The sequence below is a fragment of the Falco punctatus genome (genome assembly GCF_963210335.1).
Source record: "Falco punctatus genome assembly, chromosome: 12".
Taxonomy (NCBI): Eukaryota; Metazoa; Chordata; class Aves; order Falconiformes; family Falconidae; genus Falco; species Falco punctatus.
In genome coordinates, this window is record NC_137592.1 from 25,087,101 (window position 1) to 25,108,432 (window position 21,332).

At 41.0% G+C, this 21,332-nt stretch overlaps 1 protein-coding gene across 14 annotated transcripts in view; it reads right to left on the bottom strand.

Moving 5' to 3' along the window:
* ESRRG (estrogen related receptor gamma) overlaps positions 1-21,332 on the bottom strand; it is a 406,798-nt gene that overhangs the window by 220,995 nt on the left and 164,471 nt on the right. For 3 of the 14 annotated variants that reach the window (XM_080408457.1, XM_080408455.1, XM_080408461.1), the window contains one exon: positions 13,507-13,565. The exons of 8 other annotated variants lie outside the window; for them this stretch is intronic. Coding sequence is in view for 4 of the 6 variants with exons in the window: in XM_080408461.1 (XP_080264587.1) it covers positions 13,507-13,565 (59 nt within the window). In the remaining 2 variants the exon portion in view is untranslated. Of the gene's footprint in view, positions 1-13,411; positions 13,566-21,195; positions 21,245-21,332 lie in introns of all 14 variants that reach the window. 3 more of the 14 variants (XM_080408466.1, XM_080408465.1, XM_080408467.1) reach the window with 2 other exon arrangements.

A 21,332-nucleotide genomic window follows, 5' to 3' on the forward strand; every position in this document is an offset into this window, starting at 1 on the left:
GCAGGAATATGAAGGGACATGAAGTGAGCAATCCCAGCAGACAGCCTGTTGAAATGTCAGTCAGGCACTCTGCCTCCACCACCTTTCACAGAGCTAAACATCTCTTTATGTCAGAACAAATTGGGCAATCCTCAAATCTTTTTTTCCTCTCCCCTGACTTCAATGCAACGACGAGCGCCAGGAAGGAGAGCGGGAGGGAGCGCTCACAGACAGTTCAGTTCACTTCACATGAAAGCGCCCTGACACGCTACAAGACTGAATACTGATATTGGCAACTCTTACAATCTTATCAGAGAGGCAGGAGCAGCAGCAGGCAGCGTGCTACAGACCTTCCCCTTTCCAATTACACTGGATGGCTGTTCCTTTCCCAGGCATCCCACAATGTCCTTTGAAAATAAACTCCTGGGCTTGATCAAAGGCCACAAAAGCAAACATGTCATTTCCTTATTTACGAGCATATTTACTTTTGTCATCTTTTTCTTGTTTCCACTCCTACCTTCCCTCGTTAGTCCATTAAGGAGGTCTAATTTAAGTGGCGTCTAGCACAGTGCTCAAATGGAGACTGGTGAGCGACCGCAATCTTATTTTAAACTATTTGCTTTCACTTTCAAAATTCTGTACAGGGTGTTTGGTTGGGGTTTTTTGACCACAAGAACATACACAGAAGTTATTTTTGCAGTATAGCAGTAAAGAAACATTCCAACTGACTTCTGTGAATGTTAGAGAGGTCTTAGTTTGACTGTATAGAGGTACAAGAATTACTGTGATTGATTTATTTTTTAAAATTTGATTCAACACATAAAACATTGCCTTAAAAATCATCAATATTAATTCTTAAAAAATAAAAAGAAGGAAAAAAAATAGCACCAGCAAAGGAAAACAGAAAACTTAACCCAGCCAAGATGAAGGACTCTGAAATCACTGGAGCATCAGCCTCCAAGAACAGGAAGACTAAGCTGCTAGTTCACCTTTAGGTTATAAAATAAATGTCTATCTAAAAAAAGCCCCAAATGCCATAAAACACACCACCAAAAAAAAAATGTCTGTGGTTTTAAAAAAAATGCAAAGTGAGTATCGATAATAAAATATAATTAATTGGTCACTGTCATGCCTGGCCACCTATTCTTTAGATCACAGGCTTATTGCAAGCATGATCATTTGTACAGAATGATCAATTCCTAGGACGTTAATCTGGATAATAATTTCTAAAAGTTGCCTAAAAGTTCTAATGTTAATTGATCACAGTTAAAGATCAGATGCATTACATTACAATTTCAAGTTCCTATTTATGACATTCTGGTAAGCAAATGTCTTGTGTATGGTACAGACATCACCAGACCATTTACTGCCCATTACTGCCAAGAAATGAAGCCCATGCTAGAGTAAACTGTGCAGTTTTCTGGCATTCATTAAAGGAAGAAAGCTTTGTAAGAAAAAAGAAATACCACTGATTTTTACAGGTGTTTAATAAAGATAAGCTGAAAAAAGGGTTCCTATTTTAAGCTTGGTGATAGCTAAAAATGCATTCAAATATGTTCAAAAGCAATCTGAAGTCTCCTAAAAATGGGTGTTTAAAAGTATTCAAGAAAACAGTAAAAATGCAAATAATATTTGTCACATTATTGTAGGATATGGGACAAAAATGCTCATAAATTCAAAGAACCCTGCTGAGGCAAACTGCATTTCATTTAAATATGACATTATTTGGGAGTCATTAAAACAGGAGTAACGTTTATGAGTTGCATTGTAAAGGTTAGTATGAGAAAACAGCAAAAGTTTGCCCATAGCAGAAGGAGTGGTGCAAAGGACTATGAGCATAACACCCTTAATTTTAGTTGTCGTAGCTGTGCCACGGCAATAAAAAGACTTAATGTAATTGATAATTCACTACTGTAAAAATACTACAGTAAAAATAATGAGGAAGAACCAGTATTTTCAAGAATCTCTGTTCAATGTTCTAATATCCTTCATATACATTATAATGAGACAGATTTTTCTTTTTTCATATTTTTTTTTTAAGAGTGCCAGTAGCAACTGCTGACTTTTCATTCAGGAATGTGTTCAATCCTGAAAAAGAAGAAAGCATACAGTGCCTTGTGATTGCTACAAAATATATACAACTGCTCTCGCTTTTCCATTCCAACATGTTTCCCCGATTATTACTTTTTTTAATATGGAAATATAAACCCACTTAATGGGACCCTTAGGCTACACAGAAGTGGGCTAATATGTTGGTTTTAATATAAAGAGCCTAACTCTCACAATTAAAAGTGTCTAACCTTGCTGAAGAGAGATGCTTTCTAGCTACAGCCACGAAGAACCTTGCGCAATTGGAGACGAAACACTTCTGTTTATATAGACTTGCAGAAGTCTGCCTGTACTCACTTCTGAAAACACACTGAAACGATGCTAAGACCCCCCAAAACTCTGGAGCTGCCATTTTGAGCCTCAAACTGTTCCCTGCAGTCAATCAGCAGCATTAATTGCTGCTTATTTGTACCTGGAAATCAAGATGTAGATGCACACAGAGGCCTTGATTACGCAGACATTTAGTCAGTGGCTTGACTATTGCGAGTAGTTTTTGGAGAAGCAATCAAATTAAGCATCCCATTAAACATCTGATGTAGGTAAATCAGTTCCCGGGTCTTAAAATTTGATCCATCTTGCTTTCCTCCATCTATTAGATTCATTTGTATTTGTAAAAATCAATCACACGCTTGCCTTAGTCTTGCCTTAATTCTGTCAATGAATTTAAACGCATCACATACAGCACTTTAATGTAGTTTAAATTCAGCTATGAAGACGCATAACGGTTCTGAGTTAAGATAATTCTGTGGTAAATGGTGGCTCCCCTGGAAGTGATGCCAGTCACCTGGACTGTCCATGAACCGGTCTTTGGTCTCTCAGCTCACTTTGTGTCTGTTCCCTTCCAATGTGTAGTGAGTCATGGGGTCCGAGGGGACGGGGAAAGGAGCTGGGGTGTTAGGCTGCCTTAGTAACGGGGCAGAAGTCCCTCAGGCACGCACATGTTGCCCCCGAGCCAGCGCTCCTGGCACCACCTTTGTCACAGCGATGGCCGGGCAGTGTTTTGGGGAGGACCCAGCTGAACGCTCACCAGCCAGGCACAGTTCTCACCTGGCGCCTGCGGGCAGAGCTCAACACCACCACTACTCACAATATTTTTCTACTAAATGTCTTTTCCCCCCCCCCACCTGGTGGTAGTACAGTCTGTACCACTCCATTTTCCTACCTCAGGCAAAACGTGCAGCCTTTCCTGAAGCTGTTCCGAACAGAAACTGGAATAACGCCAGGAGGCTTTTGCTCAAGACCTCCACAACCAGCCTGATCTGCATTACACCACAGGGTATGCTTTCTCCCAAAATCTCCATGTGACCTGTGCCAATTTGTATTCGCGTTATTTTCTTTGAGCTTGAAATTGATTTGCAATGTTCTCTCTGAAGGCTCACCATTTACATAATTTGCCATTATTCCTGCATCACACACTACTCCACGTCACGGGCTAAGTTCTTCACCACAGAAGCGGTCAGGCGTGGGCTTAACTTTAAGCACAAGAGGTCCCCGGAGACATCTCTGCTACTGCTCGCATGCTACACTTCACCATACGCCTATTTACTTTGCCGTGCCACAGACCATACGTATCATAGCTTCTTGGAGATATTAAAAGTGGACACACAGCAATCGCAAGCAGAATTGGGCTTATTGTCTCCACAGACTCGTGCTAATATACCAGCGTCTCAAGACATCACTTCATTTTCATAACAAGGAGGAGATTTAATTTCTGCGGATTTGTGCAAAAAGCAATTTGGAAACTTTGCAACAATGATATTGCTTCCCATAAATGCCAAATTGGTAAAAACATCATAAGAGGCAAACACAGCACATTCACAATATCATTTCTTCTATCTTAAGTACCAGCATTATTCAAAGACATTATACTGCTAAGTATCCAAATAATTCATTCATTTTAAGGATCGAAAGCATAATATTATTTTGTTAAATTAAGCTCTCTCTTTTCCAAATCCCTCTTTTGCACTTAAACTGAGGGAATAAAGGCATCTGAAAAATGCATCTGCATGCAAGGCTTTTATTTTCAGTTTTCAGGGTCTGCTCTGCTCCGGTTGGGGTGTGCCCTTGCATTCTCGCTGAGTACCAAAACACAAACCTAAGTGCAGTAATAATTGTAAATCCCTGCTTTGGATCACAAAGCGAGCCGCAGGTAGCATCTCATCCCTGTCTTCCACCGCTAGCAAGAAGGAGGCAGCTGGTGAGGGAAAACATCGCTCACCTTTACCTTACTGGCACCGCCGTAACACAAAATCTCCACTTAAAAAGAAATTGTAATAATGGAAAATGACTGTTTAAAATGATAGCGAAGACCAAAAGTTCTGACTACGGCAGGTTGAGGGAGGCAGACAGCCCGGTTTTAAGCATCCCCTATTAACTGATGAACATCAGGACTTTGTGGTCATTTAACATTCCCTATAAATGAAGACTTGATAACAGTTATTGATCTCAGTTTTCCTGGAAGAGGATCCCTGGGCTCAGCAGTGAGCAGTTTTGCTTCTCTCAGTTCATAAATACAAGAATAGAGCTATTGCTCAAATGCCACCCTCGCTGCTGAAAATGAAATAAAAGTAAAATTTCAGTGCAGCACGGAAGCAATACAGGTGTATTTCCACAGGGTTTTTTTGGTAGATAGCCCAAGGTTAATATAATCTCAAATTTCCTTATGGGAAATAGAGAATCGCCACAGCAGAGCCCTGCTATCATTCAAAAATATTTCCTTAGTGAATGTCTACTCAAACCATAGAAGTATACAAGTTACTGTTCTTATTTAATTATTGATCTTCCTTGTGTTACCATGGTATCTGAATACCTCCGAACATCAAAGAATCCAGCCTAACTACACAGAAGATGGGACTATGAGCATCTCTTCTGCCCAGGCAAGAAGCTGAAGCAGGGAATGGGAAGTGTTGGGTTCGTGCATCCCCAGCACAACTACATCACAAGACGCAGCTGGCAACAGCTATTGTCTCTCCCATCTTATTCTTTTGTCATTCAAAACTTTTCCCCATTTTCCTTCTTTCTAGCTTTTTCTCCCTAGAACTCTGCTATTGACTGGTCAAATCAAAAGCTGCTTTCTAAAACTTTCTGTGATGCCACCGAAAGCGCCTACGTCACTGATAATATATTCTCACATGACTTAAAGAGAGAAAATTAATCTTCTCTCTTTCCATCTCCCCTTCCCCAAAAACCTGAAAAACAATCTCTACACCTCCTGACCCCCAGTTCAGATTAAACCTGGATATCGAAGAAGAGACCTAGAAAGAGGTGCACGTCCCTTCCAATGTGGATTTAAGGAGAAGCTACACAAGTAGATGAACTGTTGAACTCGGTCCTCTGTCTTAAAAATACATTTCGGTGGGATTGTTAATGCACGATATAAGTACCCGAAAGATGTAACAGACTTCTGAAAAATGAATTAAGGACATATTGCCATCTCCAGCAAAATAATAAAAGTAGAGAGATTAAGAGGCAAGCATATCTTTTTGAATTGTAAAATAGGTTTATAGGTCTTCTAATAACAACTTTTACTCAAACCTTACATAAATAGGCTTATATGATACAAATATTATGTGGGCTATGTGGAAACTACAAGGTCCCTAATCATGTTTAGGGATTACTTGACAGAACAGAGACATTTCATTCCTACTGGACCTAGGGATTACAGCAAAGAAACATCTAATATTCCATTTTTTAATTTCATGCATTTTTTATTTACCTTTAATGATGCTGTATATATTCATCATCCTGAAATATTAAAACAGTATGAAAAAAGTAATAAATTGGTGGAAAATTTAGGGAATGGGAATGCAACAGCACGCAAATCATACACTATCAAGTGCTTGATACACATTTAAAATTACTGTCTAGTACAGCAAAGCCAAATTCCTGGCAGATTTCTGAAGCGCAAAGTCACAATAAGAAGATCAGCAGAACAGACTGAAATAATAGAATATTCATCCCCCTAATCCATATGCAATTCTTTAGGGCTTTTTTTTAACAATGCATATGAGGTCTGACTGTATTCAGGATTTAAATAAGTTGTCTCTCTCTCTCTCACACACACACACACACTCACTCTGTATTTTTGTTTTTAAAAAAAAGTATATACAGTTATCATTTCTGCTCTACTGCACCCACATTGACAAGGTTAGCACATCTCCTCACACCTCAGATGAAACAATAGCATTTTAAACAACAAAAGTGTTAAAAGAAATACATTTATTCATACCATTGAAACCTCCTGCAACAGCTTTGCTGGAACGAGGGGGTCCAGTTTGCCTGGGAAAGGGATTTATTTAAAAAAAAAAAAAAAATTTAACTCTTTCCTACTTCATTCTAAATAATTACTGGTTAATTTAAAGCAATTTCACATTTAGTTATTGGCAATAAAATTTTGAGACCAGTATTAAATCTTGGAGAGCATGCCTTTCTCTCTAGACAGATGTAATTTGAGATCTGGTATTGTATAAATGGACAGAGACCTAGAGAGAAATAAATCATCTCTCAAAAGACAGATGCTGATGATAATAATGATACATGTAGAAAATGTGCGTGAGGATGGGTGACTGGGAGGTGCAGTATAAAACTTCCATTGCCATGCATGAGATTACTGAATTAATTTCAAGTAGCGCAACGCCACAACTGAGTTGTAAGATGTTCCTCCAAACAGGAGCATAAAAACATTCATCCCTTATTGTACAGACATCCAAAGCCTGGTCTTGAGATCAGGCGGGTTTTACACAGATTTAACTCTCTGATTAGGCTGCAAGAACATCAACACCACAGATGGGTGATATAAACTGAACACAACCAAATATAAAAGACATTTGCAACGGTAATATGGACATGGACTTGCTAAATAAAGGTGCCTACATGTGATAATTATGGTGGCCACATGCAGAAAGCAGCTTTTGCAACCAACATGACAGTGCTTGTCACAACTCTTAGTGAGGTGAAGGAGCACTAGGACAGGTGATGGTACATGGAAAGCCATCTGGTAAGTGGGAAAGAGCCACCACGTCCTACCAAAACCTGACTACCCAAACACAGCTATTTGTAGTAGCAGGTCTCATGAGAAATGGCCTGGGGTGCAGAGTCCTGCCCAGCATTTACCAGGACTTTGGGGTACCTGGTGAGGGACACGCTGACCCAGCCCCCTTTAAATCATGCTTGTGTATTATCAGCCAAACTGGGATATCAGTTGACATTGCTATTTACAGTTTTAATTTGATACAGACTAAACAAGCAACGTAAAACACACTTAATGGAAGATTCTTTTTTTGGCACGGAACCTGCTTTTCTTTGGCAAGAACCTGCTGTGATTTATGCAGCTCTGATGCCACTACCTGCCCATACCACGATGCTCGTCCGCTGACAGCGTTCAAACTTATTGGTGCTTATTGCTTACAGGTATCTAATTAATCTTGATAGATTGGGGAAACAAAATCACAACCACACTGAAATCAGCAGGAACAGTCCAGCAACAACAGGGCAAGAACACATCCATCCCACTTGCATATTTTGCAGGCACATGAGCGAAAGAAGCAGCATTCTTAGAAAGGATTTGATCTGTACTAGCGAGAAAGGTGTTAAGTTGTATAAGGAAATAAAAGAAAAACAAATATTAAAATTATGCTAGAAAATATGATGAATAAAGAGGGTCTATTAATGCATAGTGAACTTTGGGGGGAAAACCTGACAGATGCCCTGCAGAGCTACATTGGAGCTAATCTGAACCTGAAAGGCACCAGTGGCAGCAGCTTTGCTGCAAACATGCCATGGTTTTAAAAGACAGGGCAGTTAAGCAGAAGCACAAAGTACCATTTCAATTTTTTTTGGTGAATTTTCTCAGTGCAAATTAGAGTATGCCTGAAATAGATTAGTGCTACTCTTCCTTCTGCTATCCTGCATTTTACAGGACATAACACATACCTATATGAGCTTATTTTAGGGAAGACCACAACTGTTTGTGACAGAGAAGGCTAGAAAAGAAGAGGAAAGCTTTTGCCCAAATTTCAAAACTTTGTTCCAAACCACAGAGCTACTAAAGCTTTTTTACAAGTGCTTGTAAATACTTTTTAATGTGCATAAAGAATATTTTGTTTCCTCATACTCATTCAGAGAAGTGGTTCAACCACCTAACCACCTTCTTTAGAAAGTTTCTAAGCAAGCAACGCAAGGCATATATTTGGAATATGAAAGTTTAATCCTGCTCATTAAAACATGACAAACTTATAATTAATTGAGAATGGAGTCAATAATGAGAACATCCTTCAATGTAATGATGTTGGTACTATCAACTTGCAATATGGGAATATGTTACAGAAAGTGAAGTATAATATGAAAAATTGTAAGTCAATTTAAAAAAGAACAGTTCAACGTTTTCCCTTGGGTCCAATCTTTAAAATGCAAATTTTAAATCCTCAAAAGTTATATTTTCCTAGTCATCAAATAAGATAATACATTACGTTGTTTTCCTGCAATGAGGAATAATTCAAGGTCTTATATTGCCGGATTAATCTCACAGCCAATATTTAGGAAAGGTTTCTTTTGGAGCTAATCAAACAACAAAAGCAATCTTCAAACTGTGCCATATTCATTGATTTGTAAGGTATCTTAAACTTCTGTTTTATTAAATGCAGCTTAAATTAGCAACAGCTCTAAATCCACCTGCTCATGACACCCCTTGAATTTCACAGACATTATGGGAGATAGGTAAAAAGAAAATGCATTCAGATCAAAATTATTAGGACAAACTTTTTTTTTTTTTTGAATGAAAGATGACATTTCAGTTTTAAGATAGCACCAAGCCACATCCCTATTCCCTACCTGATGTCCCATTTCTGGAGGTTGTTGCCGATGCTATTCAGTTTACTTTTTCTTATGGAGCTAACCGCCTTGACCTTACTGGATAAGGTATGTCCACTGATTCCTCCAAATAATGCTTATTTCTTTGCACATATGAGAAGGATAAGTGTCAATGTACAAATTTATGACATTCTTAGGCTTTCAGTATCACAACAGTATCATTAGGTTAAAGGACATTACTCCACAGAGGAGTAATGTTGTGATGGTACATCTGTTACCATAGGGACAAGTGGAAGGGAACACTGTGTGGAAGCATGTAAATACCATCCCAATCTTCACCTTCACTACTAATTAGCGTTGGTAGTTTCTTTTCTTTCTGTGAGCGGTCATACACGTGTGAACAGGATTTTGCCATGGTTTGAGAACATGTTTCAATGTAAAAATTTAAATGCCTGACTGTCGGCACTAAGAGATTCCTGAGTTAGCATGGCCGAGCTTTGAGCTCTGGATAAAGAAGTTTTAGAGCCGACTCACCTCCCTCCATGTCCTCAATGGCTGTGTGCAACAGAGAAACCATGTTTCAACATAGGTGATGCCTACGATCAAATAATATAATATAACACAATACTCCATTAACTCACATGTGTTAGAAGCTGCCAGTGCAAATCTTTTTCAGACCCAAGGAAGGATATCCAAATATTGGGTAATGCACTCTGACTGGGAAGACTATCAGTGAGTTTCTCTGTTTGTTTATATAAATGGGCCAATACTTTTTAAAGCACTTCAGAGCACTTAACTAAATCAAACAAGCACTTGAACTTTAAATATCTAGCAAGAGAAGCTATTGACAAGTATGACTTTACTTAGTAAATCCTAATATCTTTGCGACCTTTCATTCATGCAGTCTCTTCACGAAGAGAAGCACCAGGCTCTCATCTCCACTCTGCTCTGCTGTAAGACAGAGGGAAGAGCAATTGCCTAGCCCCCTTTTCGCTAATGCAAACTGCTTTATTTATTTCCTATACGGGGATCCTGGGCCCACAGTAACCTTTAGAAAGCAGTTTCCGATTTTGAAATCCTATTCTCTCTCTTACTTGGCCTTTAAAATAGGATTTCTCCATCTTATGAACCTCCTTTTCAACTCTTTGCTATCCACAGGTTGCTAAACCTTGATTTGGGAATATAGTGTTTACCAATCATCCTTTTAATTCCCATCAGGTCAATAATGCTGTGGGAACAGCTTGCTATGCTCAGGAGAAGGGTGCTTTTGGTAAGTATTCTTAAAATGGCATTAGTGTCACATGCACCTTTTTAGGTCTTCATACCTGTAATACACTCCCTAGCTGCTGCGTTATATACAATTACACAGGTCATTTCCTCATCTAGATTGGTGTGACCTAACTAACATGTAATGAATCAGCATCCAAATGAATAATCTGAAAGATTATTCTATAGCTCTGGACAGTATGTTTTTTTGGAAACATTATGATTTCATATGGGTCAAGTAACATACAACTCCATAGCTGGACTCTGTCAAATCAAGTTTGCTGTATGCTCTGAAAAACAGGATGGGTTTATGCATTTTGAGGAAAGACAGTTTTCAGAAGGAGAAAGCCACTGATGAATGCCAGTCCAGCCTCAAGCATTAAGCTGGCCCTGAGAACCAAGAAGGAACCGGAGCTGGTACATCACATTCCCTAAAAATCCCACGCCACATTTTGATTTTTATTTCTCTCTGAATGTGTTTTGCCCGCAGTCTGCATAACGTGGCAGAAGGGAGGTGATAAAATAAGCCTTTACTTTAACCTGGTCATTTGCTTTTTAGAGAAAGTAAGTGTTTTTAAGCTATATTCTGGAGCTCATTAACCACATCGGGATTTCAGTTTGCCAGTTTTAGGAGACATGTCATATGTCCTGAAAGCGGTACTGGCTGTTTGGGATTTGTACTCAACAGTTGGGTAACGAACATTCTCAAAACTGTATTTTGTTAGAAAAAACCCCAACAGATGCAGTGGAGAATTACCCTGTGCTAAAGCTTCAGTCTACGTACAGTTCCTAAAAGAAACAGCTTTGAAAATTCTTCGAAATACCCTGTAAGTTATAATTGGGTTTTAATGTATAAAATGGCTGAGTAATTTAAATGTTTGGAAAAGAAAACAGTCTTTCCTAGAGTTTATGAAGTGATAAGTCTATCTCTTAGAATGATTAACCATGAATCCTGATTTCAAACACAAGCGTTTACTAGCATATGCTCTCCACAGCTGACATGGTAAGATCATACAGTTTTATCAAATTAATATTCCAGGGCCCAACCCTGATATTAAATCCCCATTCCCCACCTCCCCCTTGAATAAGTGCCTTGGTTTCTATGCTAGTAATTTTACTTCCTACACTTAAACAACAAGCGAAACCAGGATTAAGCCCTGCTCATGATGCGTTTTGGTCTACTGAATGACACAAGGTAGACTTGTATGTACAGGATGCATACCATGACATTCCCACTGGAAACTGAAAAAAACCCAAAGCATCCAAACGCAAAGCCCAAAAACTAGTGATATTCAAGGATAATACAATGCTCATTCACTTAAAGAAAAATTTTTAGTATTGAATGCATATTGAAGAGACAAATGAAATACAGCCAGAACAGCAGAAAGCATGCTTTTGGGTAAGAATGCCCCAAATAATGTCCCATTTTAGAACAGTGCTAAGACAAGACTGACAAAAGAAAGTGCAATTCAGCTTTGAACAAACTGCAAATAAGTAACAAGAACTAATTATTTAGAAAGCCCTTCAAGATCTCATGGCTTTGATAAAAATGAATTAAAGGGTGAAATTAAAAAATACAATTAAAACTTAGACAAGATGAGCTGAAAGAGAAAGAGAGACAAAAGCAGTGAAAAGAAACAGATCCAGCAAAAGTACTGGTCTACTTTATTCTAATAATAGAGTCATCAACAGAGTATCTGTATGCACTAACACCTAATTTGAGCATCCTGAATTCTGATCCTGATTTCTAGAGATGGCAACTACATATTAAAAAAAAAAAAATAACACTTAAATTGCTCATTACTAGAAATAGATTGATTTGCATGAGAAAGGTTCAGAGTTACATTCCCATTTCATTTACAAATATTAAGATCATGAAATGAAGTCTCAAAGTCCTAACTCCCCGGCTAACACTTCCCCCACTTCCCCCCCGTAGGTAACAGCATCATTGCCCCGGGACCTGGGAAATAACACATCCAGTGGCCACAGGGAAGAGGCAGTGTGAGTGAGCCTGGCAAAAACTGGAAAAGATCTTTGGAGATGAGCATGAGAACCTGCGGTTCTGTTTGGTATTCTAAGACAAACAAATAGAGAAACATCCAAATGGCAAACACCATCAGCAGTGAAGGCCTGACTTTATTTACATCCATTTGAGTACCTGACCACACATGTCAGGGACAAATCGCTCAACCAAGTCAAAACCATGGGACTGTTCAGTAGAAGCAGAAAGATCTGCTCATGCAGAGCAACCTCCAAAGCCGTGGTTGTGCTCAACCTTTCTATTTCTCATTAGTTTTCCTCCCTTCAGCAAAACTTGCTGGTATACGAGGTCAGCTACTTTATTCTTAAGTTTGTGAATGTAAAATGACCAAAGAAACATGAGTTTACTGTGCCACAGAAGACAATTGCCAGAGCAATGCAACACGGTGTATGTCGGGCACAAGAGATGATGGCTGATACTCTATGGTCAGCACAGTTTGAACTGCTTGCTGAATTTGTTTACCAAATACCAGTTTAAGCCATAGTTTGGGTTTTTTTGGGGGGTGGGGATGAGTGGGTGATGTTAAAGTTAATATGAGCAAATCACCAAGATATTAGAAAAACAGCAGCTGATGAACCTGCTGCTTTAGACAATAGCTCAGGGATCTACATTACTGTTTTGCCATACTTCCAGCTCTATGCTAAACATCAGGTTGTCAGAATTGTCTTCGCCACCCTGAATGCTACATGTGAAAACTCTTATTTTTGTGTTCTAACACTTATACCTAAGTATATAGTTAAGTATACAGTTAAGAGCCACCTTAGCGTTCTTCAAAACCATCCCGAAGTATCAGATCTCCCTTTGTTTTGAAGTTAAGAGTTTGTTTTACCCAAGGGAGCAGCTTGTCAACTTCTAGGACCTTCAGCCACTAATCTCTCTCTCACCTCTAAGTGTCTAACATGCGTTTCCTCATTTTACCTTACTGAACATTCACCGCTGCCAAAATGCATGTATTGAACGTAACAAGAGCGCTGTCTCTGATCACCCTGGACTCTCAGAAAGTTCAGGAGCAGGGCCAAAACTGAAAGGTTGGCTTCAAGATTACGCGTGAGCCACTGCCACGACTGAAGCTGTACGCATCGGGGGGCACACACACACCCCCCCACCCCGCTGCTGGCTGCAGTCTCCCACCCCCCCGGCAGCTCCTGCGTGCTTGTTCCACCAGACAAACGGCAGAGGAGAGGGAGCGAACCCCCTTCGTGGACTCACCATCCTTTTCTAGTCACATTCACTACGCATTGCATTAGAAAATCGTAACGGTGTTAAAATATTTTGGCAGGATTTGTTATGGCCAGATCACTCACTTCCTTTGGGACACACAAAGCCTCCTCTGGCAATGAAACAGCCCAAATGTCAGCAAATCCTATAGAACAGAAAACGGTCTGTCAATGTAAAGCCTAAATGAATCTCCAATTAAACAAACAAAAATATAACATAAAAAATGCACATACAGAGAAGAGAAACAACCTAGAGATGCTCACTTTCTATTAAGGGTTGGTTGTGGGTTTTTTTTCTCCCGTCCCCCCAACCCCGCCACCCTCCAGAAACTTTTAAACAGCATCCCAGTGTATTCATCACAAGGTGCTATTAGAGCACAAGCTCACTCCAAGTGTTACCAATTCACGGACAGATTAGAGGGCACATTAATAACGTAGTTAATATGAAGTGTTTAGAGCCTTTACTTCGGTGACAAATACGACTCAGCCAAATTTCCTGACCATTGAGGCCACGGAGGAACAATTTGGTAGATTTCATCAACAGTTCTAATTATGTTCCTGTCAAGTCGAGAACAAAGTAATCCATAACTGGGGGGCTGCTCGGAGACAGTGCCACGTGAGAGTAATTTATGCCCAGGGCCCTCGCTGTAGTTAGTGTGCACAACGCTTGACTAACAAGTGGGTTCAAAACCTGGAATTTATTAGGGAAAACGCAGCCCTCCAGCTCCGAGCAGCTCGTCAGGTGCAGGCTTAGGAGGAGTTACGAGGCAAAGTCTCCTTGTTTATACAAGCATCCGAAGCCCACGCTGGCCTCAGTGGGTTTTAATAGGCAAGATTTCAGCCCAAAGCGTGGCACAGGCTTCTGCCAGAGCTGGGGAGCCCACTGCGGAGAGCAGGGTGGACCCAGCGCTCTGAAAAAAAACGTTCCAGTCCTTGGGACACCGGCACCACCACCTCGCAGGCTGAGCAGCACCGATGCCCTTTCGCAATCCTATAAATAACACGCTAATGAAAGATGCAAAGGGATTATTAGTAACAGTAAACTAAAATGCCACAATACACGACGCATTTCTTACCGCAGCCCAACTGGGAAACAGGCTGAGAAAGGGAAGGAGGCGGGGGGGTAAACGGGGGAGAAGCTGTCATGTAATTTTGAGTCATTTTCCACTGTGATCTATATTGGGATGTGGCTTCTATCCTTTCAAACGGGATCATTTTATGTATGACACTCTTGCTGCATTTCACAAAAAAGGTAGGAACGTCTCCCGAGCACTAGGAGAGGTGCAAAGCCTGGCAGCGGTCACTCAGGACCAGCTACTTGCGTTAAGTAGTAAGATGTTAGGGAAAGCAAAATGATGCATTTCAAATGTAATTAAGAATAGTATCTGTAAACACAGGGCAAAATAGCATTAGCAAAAATTAGATTAATGTGATAAATACAAAATGCCTAATGGGTTTTAAAGCTTAGTTTTCTGAAGGTAGCTGTGGGCATAGGCTGCTGTCAGCAGTTTTAGATTTTTATTTAACAGGACAAAAATCATAGGACTTGACAAAAAAAGTCATTTCACAGCGAAGACACAAGCTTACAAAAGCGTCACCAGCTAACCACAGCAGCAGCCTGCTTTAGTGGACCAAACATCAGCTCCGATAAGGGGAATGCGCCCACCCAGGACCCCTCCTGGAGACTGACATGGCGTGTGGTCCCGGGATGGTCACCTTCTTCACCCATGTTCCCCACCGGTAAGATGGGTGCAGGCGTGTGAAGACAAGGTCGTTGTCCCCACGTGGCGTATCTTACCAGTGGATTTTTGGCTGTACAAAAACTTTACTAGCTTTGCTAAACTGCTGGTTTTACTTCACCTATTAAATAGTAGTTGAAGACCGGCACAGAGCGAACGCAGAGCACGGTTGTGGGGCACTATAGCAAAACCCTGAGCTTCTGCTGTCACACTCTGCTGGGGTTACTTATTCAAATGTGCTTGAACCTGTAAGTTATTTGACGTCAAATGCAGGGAATTTCCCAGCCCTACTGAGTGGGACAGTATCAGTCTTGTGCAACTGAAGCTTCGCAGAATTGTGATTACTTGCACCCTTTGCATCCAAGGATTAAAAAAAAAAAAAAAAAAAAAAGAACCAAAAAGAAACCCCACAAAACCCCCAACCAAACCACTTACAAGGACTGGTGGCTTAAGCTTCACAAGGAGGCAAAGTGAAAATGGAAGGACACAGTCCCATTCAGCAGATGTAAAAAGAGAAACCACTCTGGTAAATCAGACGGACGGTGATTTGGAAGCTGAGTGATGCCTGGACATTATAATTCCCAGACTCGTGATTCAGTCACAAGACACGCTTCCTTTCCTGGTGAAATGTCATGCTGCCTCATGCTTCTGTTACAGAACACATCTTAACCAAGTGTAGCAAAAGCATGATGATCCCATTAAGTATCTAACATCTAATACCTTGTGAAAACTAATTTAGTGCTTTATCAAATCTCTAGTTTGTATGTAGAGCATAAACTGGCTACATTTGCTAATAGGGCAGATTGACCCATCCCATATATTATCAAACCACATCAAAGTCTGCTGGAGGACATAGCCTTAGCTACTTATTATCCCTTGCATTAACTCTCTCACTAGCTACTCGACCAATACATTTTCCTGTAATACATCTGTCACGATTTTGCAGAGAAATCAGCAATTCTGAACAGTGCAGCAGTTAGAGACAGATAACAGGACTAAACCCATCATGGTCGCCTGGCTTTCCAATCTACTGTTAATTGGCGCAGACGAAAGCCCCGAGAGCTGGGCTCGCACAACAGCACGCCGCTGCTGCGCCCCAGAGAGTCGGCCTCTTAGATTTGTATTTTTAGAGCTTTAGCCATTCACATGATTTCTTCACAATTTATTACATACAAGAGAGAAATAAAGAAATCGTTGGATGCCAACACCTACAAATTTACAAGATTTATGTATTTAAAAAAAAAAGTTGTATTAAAAAAAGTTTTTTTTTCTTTAGCAGAAAAAGGGCATCTTATGCAAGAGAAATAATGACTTAGTAATAAGGAAAAAATGCTAAAATATTACTCCTAATAATGTTAGCAATAGTAGATGAAATAAGAACGTCTTTCTTGGCTTGGATGCTATACAATTGTATTCCCACATATTATATTTAAGGTCTCATTTGTGACACTGTATAATGACTTATATATCTGAAGCCATGCTTCCAACTGTCTGGCAACTTGCATGTATGGCTTACAGAGGGTTTGGGTTTAGCTGGTTGGTTGGTTTGCGTTTAAGCCACAGTTGCTACTATTTTCTGTTAGACAGTGTTTGTCTTTGGACTTGGAAATCCTGAACCATTGTACATGGGGGTCTTACTGACCTTTTCTGACCATTTGACTACCTATCATCACCGTAACCCAGAAGCTAGTGCTAGTATATATTAAAAAAGAAAAAAGGCAAGGCAAAACACAAAACATACTCTCTCTCTCCAAAAAGAAACCAAACTCAGTCAGTGGAAATAAAAATTGCCTCTCTCACTTTGCATATGTGATTGTATATAGTTCTGAACTCATCTCCCTTGTACAACCCTAGTCATTCACATTTAATTCTATGGCTTCATTTGTTTTCTCTTTGTACAGTTTCTCAAGCGCTATCATAATCTTTTCCATTATAAATTCTGGCCCTTCATATCTTTAAACAGTAATATAAACAAGTAAAAGGCATTTTGGGGGGGCATGTGTGCATATCAGTAGAAGTGTAGTTTCTTGGTGATCCCAGATCCCATTAGTGATGGGTCATATTTAATCCAGAAAATATTAAACACTGCTTACAGCCCAGCTGTGGTTTAGCATCACCAATTCAGGCAGGCCAATACAGAGAGTCTTCTACTGGGTAAACCTTCCAAAAAGTTACTTTTAGCCACGGGGGAATAAATTAGATTAAAAAGAAAAAAACACCACACCAAGAAACCCAAAACAAAAAAAAGTGGGTAGCGAGTTAAAACATCATGATTCCACGTTATTGAATTGAACTGCAAGTCTCTGGAGCCTTATTCCCCCCCTTCCTTCCCCTCTGTATTTTTCTTCTTCTGTTTTTATGTTGAAATCACAGGAACTACGCAGCCTAGCAAGGCTGTAATCACTCAGCAGGAGCCTGGCACAAGCACAATGCAACCACCAGCCAGGCAGCAGGAAAATGAAGGAAATCTCTCTCTCCCTCCCCCCTAGGTTTCTTAAAAGGGGCTCTCGTGAATGAATCTTCCCGGTAGCCACCAACAATTTCTTATTCCTTCCGAGCAATCATCAATTTCAGCATCAAGTGGTTTAGTGGCTCTACAACTGGTAGTGGCAGCAGAGTAAGCCCAGCATGCAAACGTTTTGGCTAATTTAAAACCCTTGTGCTGCCGAATCAAACATGACAAGACAACAGTAAAAAGAGAGGCTATTATCCCAAATGAGAGTCGGCGGATGGCTGAAATTGGCTTGAGTGGCAGAGACAAAAGAGGTGGAAGGAGCAGGGACAACCAGGCATGATAATACCAGATACAGCCTACTCTTTCTCCCCCACTCCCCAGCCCAGTCACACGTACCGCTACCTGGAGGAGAAAAAGCAGCATTTCTGAGTTTTGTGGCCAGGCAGAGAAAAATACGCTTTAAGAAGATTCAAAATAAATTAGTACTTGGTAAAGCATCTGCCCCATGGGCATGGAGAAACTTAACTTCCAAGAGACGTCGCCCTTTCAACAGAAACCCTAACACTCCGAAGACTAAAAACTGTCATTTCCTACCTGAATTCATGTCCTGCTGCCCAGAGTTCATGGCCATGAGTGAGGATTGGAAGCACTGATTTAGGATAGAGTAACCTTAAAATAAGAATAATCTGTGGCGTGGCTACTGGTGAATAGCTGCTACCCACACATTGCTCACCAAGCGCCCAGAATTCAAAGAGCTGCTGGGGAGGAAAAGTGGAGGGCAGAGGAATTAATTTTGCAAGGCGTTTGGGAGACCACAAGCAGACTGATGATGTTCAGAGCCATGAACCCTGGTGATGGCTTGCAGCTCACAGAATGATGACCTGTGGGATCACTGGAGAGCAAGCAAGTTGTCTTTTGCAAGATTAACAATTTAAAAGTGCTGAAATTAATTTTGTTTAATAGCTGTGGGTGCAGACTCCTTACAAAGTAGGTTGCAAGGTCAGCAAGCTTCCTAAAGCCTTTTAAAATGCAGCTTTTTATAGGGACAGTAGATTTAGGGTGGCTTAGGGCTTAAAGATCTAAAAAGCAAAAGAAGTGTAAGAGGTCATTTCCTACCACTTCCAAATCTTGGGTGAAGACACGTGCCCTGTCTCACTTCTCCCTCTGTAACATACACTTACTGGTACATCCAAAGCTACCTGATGCAGTGTGGGTTTTTGGGGGTAGGCAAGGTGAAAAAAGACATTTAAATCAAACACAAGAACCAGATTAACCAGTACGTAGCAGGTTTAGAGACCCATTGGAACATGCCTACCTGTGTGGTAGGAGAAAAGAAAAAAAAATTAATAAAAGATATATAGGAAAATGAGAGACTGGGAGGGGAAGGCAAAGGCAGGGAGAGTGCTCACACCATTGTCGTCGTTCCAAAGTAGCTCACCTGTGATTCACATCTGCTTCCTTATACAAGACCATACCCTGCAATTACTGTACCGTACAGAGTGTTTCAAGGAACAGCTTGGCACACCACTGAAATCCAGATCAACCATTTAAAACACTTGCTCAGCTTCACACCCTAGTACGTGTGAGCTATCACTCACATCGTACCAGCACATGCTGGCTAGCACTCCCTAACAGGACGCTTTTGTTCTACATTTTTAGCAACAGCATCCAACTAATTGGACAGGTAAAATACTTTTACTCATAGCTAGCACAAGTTTGGGGAATAGAAACAGGGCATTTGTTTTACACCACTGCGTATGATGGTCTGAATTTGCTGAATTAATCCGCAGGGCTTTGAAAAGTATTCACAATTTGTGCAGTTGGGCCTGTATGAACAGTGGACTCATGATTTCAGGCAGGATTCTAACCCCCAAAAAGGCTGCAACCCAATGCAAAAAACATTCAGTGTTTATACACATCCACCACATCTTGCAAGCACATCTTCCCAGGGAACAGAGAAGCCCAGGTGAGGATACGATCACAATAGTTACAGCTCGTGCTTCATCCCACCCACTTCTTTTAAACTTTCCCCCTCTTCCACCAAGTGAAGGAAACACGGTTTGCTTTCCAGAGAAAACCCAAACCCAGTAAGATGCCAAGCGTGGACACACAAGCGTCGCCACACAGCCTGACCCTAGGACAGGCGAGTGTCACCAAGCAGGGAGACCTGCACCGGCCACGGAAATGCTCCAGCCTTTGTGGGCAGCCCAGAGGAGAGAAGCGTGTTGTCCCGTGTAACAAAACTTAGCTGCTACTGTCCTGCAGGTGGAGGGTGCCATTCCCCTGGCAATGAGGTAATTGACAGTCATTAGAGAGGGCAGAATTAATTCTGCTGTGAGCCCGCCACTGACAGCGGCCAAAGCAAATGCACCAGCCATTTTTCTCTGCCCCTTTCACAGGGAGTTAGAACAAAGAAAGGGGCCCCTGGGAAATACTAAGACACCACAAGAAAATAATTTTAGATGCATATTAATATTGCCACCGAATAGCGTATGCTTTCAGGCTGACACATGCTGCTCGTGCGGTGGTTGTTCCCTTTTCCCCCACCCCCCGTCAAAGTTGAATTCATATCCTCATGCAGCACTCCATGAAAAGCCCAGTTCACAGTTCAGCAAGGCACTGCTTGAAAGGCAAGCCGGATACAGGTCCTTAGGGCATCTCATCCATCCTGCACTTGGATGGCATTCTCCACCAAGGGACCCCATTAGGAAGGAAGGGCAAGCTGAAATCCTAACCCAAAGCAGACTGAAACAGCAACGGCATACTGGTATAGCAGCGATGGATGAGACTCCATTTGTCTTCAAAGCATGGGAAGCCAATATATCTGCTTCACTGCAAACTCAACTTTACTTTCCAACCTTGTAGTGTACTTAAAGCTAAAACGTGGATCAGCTTTCTATCCGGGGATAAGGCAGCAGAGAAGTGTCACCCAAGACTCCAATTAAACAGATGGGGAGTGACGCACTTCCAATGCAACTCCATACAGCAAAACACCCCGAGATACACTCTCTGTGCTTAAAATCAATCGCCCAGGAAGGTATTGCCACAAGCTACAAAAGGTTTCCTTTCCCTTCCCTACAGTGGGATAACTCAGAAGCATCTTACGCTAGTACAAAGCTTGCTGGAAAACGCAGTGGCTGTAGGAATGCTATCAATACCAGAGGTACCACAGATGCTGCTCTCCCTACAGGCCCTTCCAAGCAGGAAGAAACAATACGCTCCTTCTGCAGCCCAAGTAATTATAGACTTGCCAATATTGCTTTATATTTCCCTCTTCATAAAAGAGCTTTGTATCAGTGTTGAACAAGTTGAGCTGTGAGACTAGTGCTTATCTGGAAGTCTCACAGCTCAACTTGGGCCTGGCAGAAGTAGGTGCAGCTTCACTCACATCAGGAAAGGCGATTCTGTTTATACCAGGCCTGAACATGGCCAAACCAGCTTCCTTCAACACTGCTTGTGAAAATATTTAAGCTTAAGTAGGTGTAATTCCCTCATGGATAATATATAAGTATACATCTCTGGACTTCTCGATCTCTTTACATGTTCGTATAGCCAGTACGTAACGTTACAGCACAAACTCACATTCTTCATCCGTGGGGCCAATTTCAAGGAGAACATAGACATTCAGAGACTGTAATGTGAAACATGCTAGGTAAAAAAAAAAATAAATTACACTTTTGAAAGCTAGTCACCTGCTTATAGGAAGCTCTAGCCAGGGC